The sequence below is a fragment of the Lathamus discolor genome, chromosome 9, assembly GCF_037157495.1.
Source record: "Lathamus discolor isolate bLatDis1 chromosome 9, bLatDis1.hap1, whole genome shotgun sequence".
Taxonomy (NCBI): Eukaryota; Metazoa; Chordata; class Aves; order Psittaciformes; family Psittacidae; genus Lathamus; species Lathamus discolor.
In genome coordinates, this window is record NC_088892.1 from 21,459,796 (window position 1) to 21,465,720 (window position 5,925).

Sequence of the window (5,925 nt, forward strand, 5' to 3'; positions counted from 1 at the left end):
CCCGGCCCCGGCCCCGCCGCCACCACCAGGAAGCGGCGCTGGGCGCAGGCGCTGCGGGGCGGGGACAGCGCTGCCGGGAGCCCGGATAGGGACGGGGCTGGGGCGGGCGAGCGGAGCCGTCGGGACGGGAGCGGAGGAGAGGACGGGGAGGAGGGTGCGAGGGCAGGGGAAGGGGCAGCGAGGGGAAGGGGGCCGGGGCGCAGGGAGCCTGCCCCGACGGGCGCTCAGGGTGAACAAGGGCGGTTCGTGCCCGGGGGGGCAGCGCTGCGCTGAGCGCAGCAGGGGTCAGCGGGAGGGAGAAACCCTCCAGGAATTGCTCCTGTGGCCCTTACCCGCGCACCTCGGGGCATGGAAGGCCTGGCGCTGGCCCGGGGCCAGGCTCCCGACCTGTGTGTCCCCCGGCGCCCTTGTTCTTGCATGCAGAGAGCGGGGATTGTCCCTGGCATCCTGTGCGCTGCTTCCAGGTGGGAAGGACCTGCCTGGCCGGGTGCTGCGGGGTCACCTCCCCCCGGGACAAGCCTGGCTCCCGGGGTCACCCCGACCCCTCGGGTTTGGTGCGGCAAGTCCGGAGGAGGCAAGAGGATGAGCAGGGGCTGGAGCAGCTCCTGTATGGAGCCAGGCTGAGGACACTGGGGCTGTTCAGCCTGGAGAAGAGGAGCTGCGTGGAGACCTCAGAGCAGCTTCCAGTGTCTGTAAGGGGGCTACAAGGATGCTGGAGAAGGGCTCTGCATCAGGGACTGCAGTGGCAGGACAAGGGGTGATGGGTTCAGACTGAAACAGGGGAGGCTGAGCTGAGCTCTTAGGCAGAAGCTCTTCCCTGTGAGGGTGCTGAGGCGCTGGCACAGGGTGCCCAGAGAAGCTGTGGCTGCCCCATCCCTGGCAGTGCTCAAGGCCAGGTTGGACACAGGGGCTTGGAGCAAGCTGCTCCAGTGGAAGGGGTCCCTGCCCGTGGCAGGGGTTGGAGCTGGAGGAGCTTTGAGGTCCCTTCCAACCCAAACCACGCCGGGATTTTCCCGATGGCCTCGGTCCCGCCTGGCGCGGCCACGCCCTCTGCCGCACAAGCCACGCCCCTCGGGCGAGGCCTGTCCCCGCCCCTTTGCCGACGCCATCAGCGTGCGCCGGGGGGGGCGCCCCTGTCGGCGGCGGCGATGGCGGCGGGGTCGGTGTGGAAGGGGCTGGTGGGGCTCGGCCTCTTCGCGCTCGCACACGCGGCCTTCTCGGCGGCGCAGCGTGAGTGACCGCCGGGCACCGGGCACGGGCAGGGCCGGGGAGGCCGCGGGGGAGCTGCCGGGGCCGGGCCGGGGCGGCACCATCATCGGGGAGAGCGGAGCTGGGCCCCGCCGGGAGCGCACCGGCACAGCGCGGGGCTCGGCCCGGGCAGGCCCGCAGCGGCGGTAACGGGAAGGGGAAAGGGAAGGGAAGGGGAAAGGGAAAGGGAAGGGAAGGAGAAAGGAAAGGGGAAGGGGAAAGGGAAAGGAAAGGGAAGGGAAGGAAAGGAAAGGAAAGGGGAAGGGGAAAGGAAAGGGAAGGGGAAAGGGAAGGGAAGGGGAAGGGAAGGAGAAAGGGAAAGGAAAGGGAAGGGGAAAGGAAAGGGAAGGGAAAGGAAAGGGGAAAGGGAAGGGGAAGGGAAAGGGAAGGGAAGGGCAGGCCGGCACCCGATGGTGGCTTCACCCCTTCCATGTGCCACCCCGGGTGCCGTTCCCCTCCTGGCAACGGGGCCGGGACTGCTCGGGGTTGAGGATGGGAGCATTGCTCCGGGGCGGTGGGGGCTGACGCGTGTCGGAGCCCCGCAGCGGGTCCCTGTGCGCTCCGTGTTGCTGCTGGGTGTCCTCCACACAGAGCGCTTGACGTGTGCGTGTGTCTGTTTTGTAGATCGCTCCTATATGAGGTTAACAGAAAAGGAAGACGAAACGTTGCCCATAGATGTAAGTTTCAGCTGTGACAACGTTGGTAAGGTGCTGTGTGGACTGATCAGTCTCCCTGAGTTGCTTTGTTATTATAAAGTGATAAGCATGGATACATGGCAAAGCAGGTTTTAAACTGCTCTTTCACTTGAGCTCCCTCTGTCAAAAAGAGCCCTGTTTTCCATCCCGGCTCCCAGCGGTGTGTTCTGTCAGAACAAACCCCGGGTACAGACCTCGCTCCCCTTCTTTAGCATTCCCCTGAAGCAGCTTGTCCAGGAATTCCCTGAACTTAGCCCAAAGAGCTTTGGCCTCCATCTCCTGCTTTGCAGCATAAACGTCCTCCTCCCTCTGGCTTCTGCTGGCTGAAATTTACCCAGCGTGGCTGTGTGCCTGCACAACCTGCTGCAGGAAGGGGTGTGGGGGGGTCGTTTTCATTTGCTTTAGTTTCTTGGGGGTTTAAACCCTATTTCAATTATTCTCTGTTCCAGTTTTGCTTAATCAGGAAGGGAAGGGGATCAAATACCCACAACTGGGCATGGCATTAGGATGGAGCAGCAGCTGCCACCGCTGCACAGCATGTGCCGGCAGCCAGCTCGCTTCTCAGAGCGAGCCTTTAGATCCTTAAGGACACAAGAACCAGGGGTTTGTTCTAAGCAGCCTTATGAATCCATTCAGCTCATGCATTGCAATCCTGTTGTCAGGCAGGTGAAGCTCTTCTTGGCTCCATCACCGTTTTGCCACACTAAATAGGTGGGGGTATCTCACCTTGCCGTGCCTCAGTTTCCCTGCCGAGATTCTACTCAGATATTCCTACTGCTTTCCCTCATACCTGATTCCTACTTGGATTTCCACCTCTGTAAAGCATGGGATGAAAACCACGAGACTGTTTGAAAGATGAGCTATTTTGAGGGTAAACAGTTAATCATGGAAAGTAATGTAGGAGAAGAGACTCTGAAGTATGTGTTGTGTTGTGCTTCCCTCTGTTACAGATAGTTCTTCAGACCCTGTTAGCCTTTGCAGTTACGTGCTATGGGATAGCGCACATCGCAGGAGAGTTTAAAGACATGGATGCCACTTCAGAGCTAAAAAATAAGTATGTTTTCATTTCTTCTCTTCATGAACCACATGTATCTGCTGCTGTCTGTGCACACTGAGCGCTCAAAGAGCTTTGCTGCTTGGGTCTTCTTAAGTGCATGTTGTGAATAGTCACGCCTGGGAAAGCCAGCTGTGTCTTTAATATCAGAGTTCGGTAACCAGAAAAGCTTAAATCACCTCCTTGCTTTCCCTCAGCCACACTTCTGCTGTGCAGAGTTGGAAGAGGAATGCAATGGCTGCATGGGACGTCAGAGCTCAGCAGCCGCAAGCGGCTGTCCTGAGGTGGTCTCAGCCTGTGGGCAATATGCCTGGCTCCCTCTGCCTCTTGCTTCTTTACAAGAGTTTGAGTTACTTGTATCTCTCACTGAACTCAAGGCAGAATCTCTGAAAGACTTGAGGAAAATAAGGGATTTGGAATGGAGATTTCGGAATTGCATGGGCAGACATGGCCCGGCTGGCTGTTTCCAAGAACACAGGGGAGGATGGGAAGCCAGCAAGTGGCCAGCGTTGTATTTCATAGCCTTTACCTAAACCCCGTAGCTTCAGGCACAGAAAAGGAGGGAAAGCTGCCAGTAAGCACCAAGGTGTTAACACAAGGGGCAGCTGAGGCTGAAGCAGGCACGTTTGGTGCTGCAGACAGCAATCCCCAGGCCTGCCCCAGAACTCAGGGAAGGTGAAGCTTGTCCTGCAAGTCAGTATTTAGAATAGAATAGGAAGGGTTGGAAAGGACCTTAAGATCATCTAGTTTCAACGTAGAGCTAGTGCTTCATGCTTGCCTTTGTATTTCCCTCTGTGCTTCTGCTTAGGAAACATAAAAAGAAAGCAAGAGTCTAAAAGAGTATTAACATTGCCTCTCTACCTTTGTATTTTGAAGGACGTTTGACACATTAAGGAACCATCCATCTTTTTATGTATTTAATCATCGTGGTAGAGTATTGTTCCAGTCCCCAGACACAGCGAATTCCTCTTCAAACCAAGATGCTTTGTCATCCAGCTCAGCACTGAAATTCCGGAAGCTGGAAGCTCTGCGCCGCTGAGGCTTTCCCAGCTGCTGATGGTGAACCCAGGACACTGAGATGTAATATTCAAGTCGGGGATGTAAACACTTTTTTTAATTTCTGGAGCAGTATTTATATTGATCTTCCAGACTTTATAAAGTATATATATATATAAACTAATGACCTTTGTACACTGATTAATGAGAACGACTCCATTGTGAATTGGCCACGCGGTGTAAATCACTCGACAGTTATGCTGTGAAACCCACCTTCCCATTGCCCTCTATTAAATCAAGTTGCAGCTGATTTAACTCCAGTTAAAAAACAAAAAGCACGCTGGTTTGCACTGCATTTAATGCTCTTTGACAAGAGGGAACGGTGGAGTGCTGGCTGTTTTCTGTGCTTGCACTACAGGTTGTGGAAGGCCTTCAGAAACGCTGTGTGAAGAGCAGGAAAAGGGGCAGCATCTCCTACTCTGCGAGCCCTGCAGGCTGTGGGCATGGGGAGGCAAAGAGATTGCTTCATCTTTATTTTTCTACGCTGCTGAGAAAGTTGTGTGAAGGTTTTGGGGCTATCTATCCATTATCACATTCTTTCCTTATTGCCCTCCTTCAGTTAAGTGTAATCTGGCCTGTGCTGCCTCAAGCTGCCCAGGATGGGGCTGTTGATTTGGGGGAGGCAGCTCACATCTGATCACATAGATAATCTACCATATATCATGATATATACAGATATATATACACACAAGATAATCTCAGCTTGATTGCCCACTGTAATGCTCTTCTCTCTGGTTGTGAATACAGGGGTGTTTATCAGACAGCTGAATGCTTTGTTGGCTCCAGATACAAGTCCCAAGTCATCTTCTATGAGCTGTATTTAAGTATCAATAAGAAATACCCATTCTGGCTGTGGTCCAGGGGTAGGGACCAGCAGCCAGGTCTGGTTGTTGGCACTGGTACAGGTAACCAAATTGTGGTACAGCCACCCCCTTCTCTGCCAACAGAGCCTTTCAGTCTGATTTCTTTATCCAGCTGAGCCCTTTTGTTGATTCCCGTCTTGATTTTGTGTAGTAGGACAGATAACACAGCCCTTAACTCTTACTGACGCCTCAATTCTCACCTCCCCTTAGGGCTGAATCGATGCTACAATCTCTCTTGGTCTGGCATTTCACCTGCCTGGCATGGCAAAGGGAGGGTAGCTCAAGATACTGATGGGGAAGTGAGAATTGTGCCTGGTCTGAGGCTGTCTCGCTGCTGCTTTTTGTCTAACACCTGGTTTTGCTTTTTAACCTGTTAAGAACTGTCAATGGCAAAAGGCTTAACAAAAATACTGCGTAAACTGAAGCCTCTTGTTCTAACTCTGCCCGTCCTGTGGAGTGCGTGCCCCAGTGCTAGAGCAACATCTGTAGCTGCTGCTCCACAGTCAAGCTTGAGCATCTGGCTTTGGTTAGAAAGGATTACTCTGCCACCTGAAAGTGGCTGAGCTGCCAGGTTACTTCCTAAGGGGTCCTGGTTGTCACAAACCAGCTGCTGTCACCAAAGGCCTCAAAAGTAGCAAGTATCAGGTCAGCTCTGCTGCAGACAGCTCTCTCCTTAGGGAAGAGGGCTGCTTGCTGCCACCACTGCATGGAGGAAGGGGCTGAGCATTGGCTAGGTGACCTTGGGAGGCACAGAGGAAGAAATCAGCTGAAGCAGCAAGCAGAAGGTCAGGTACCACTGCACCAGGCTGATGCTGAGATTGGCAGGAGCTGTTGGCAAAGGGTCTCTTGGAGCAGGGCTCACCCTTCGTATCTAAGAAGCCCCATTTGTGGTACTGTAAGGCTGGGTGGACCTGCTGCTGTGGGACAGGGCGAGTGGAGAACATCACCTGCACCTCAGCACGGGTCCTGCTGGCTGCATCAGGTCTCTTCTCATGACACGTACCTGACT

The 5,925-nt window shown here is 54.6% G+C and overlaps 1 protein-coding gene across 1 annotated transcript; it reads left to right on the forward strand.

Annotated features, from left to right (window-relative positions):
• The first annotated feature begins 1,114 nt into the window (after positions 1 to 1,114).
• Positions 1,115 to 4,177, forward strand: MMGT1 (membrane magnesium transporter 1). Its single transcript, XM_065689311.1, has 4 exons — positions 1,115 to 1,230; positions 1,873 to 1,925; positions 2,894 to 2,997; positions 3,874 to 4,177. The coding sequence occupies exons 1-4, from the start codon at positions 1,149 to 1,151 to the stop codon at positions 4,034 to 4,036; spliced, it is 402 nt and encodes a 133-aa protein (XP_065545383.1). The 5' UTR covers positions 1,115 to 1,148; the 3' UTR covers positions 4,037 to 4,177.
• The last annotated feature ends 1,748 nt before the right edge of the window (positions 4,178 to 5,925 follow it).

Excerpts from the sequence above, each read along its gene's own strand:
- MMGT1 (XM_065689311.1), top strand. The coding sequence starts at position 1,149 with ATGGCGGCGGGGTCGGTGTGGAAGGGGCTGGTGGGGCTCGGCCTCTTC. Across the intron at positions 1,231-1,872 it reads GGCCTTCTCGGCGGCGCAGC|ATCGCTCCTATATGAGGTTA; the intron begins GTGAGTGACCGC and ends TCTGTTTTGTAG. Across the intron at positions 2,998-3,873 it reads ACTTCAGAGCTAAAAAATAA|GACGTTTGACACATTAAGGA; the intron begins GTATGTTTTCAT and ends TGTATTTTGAAG.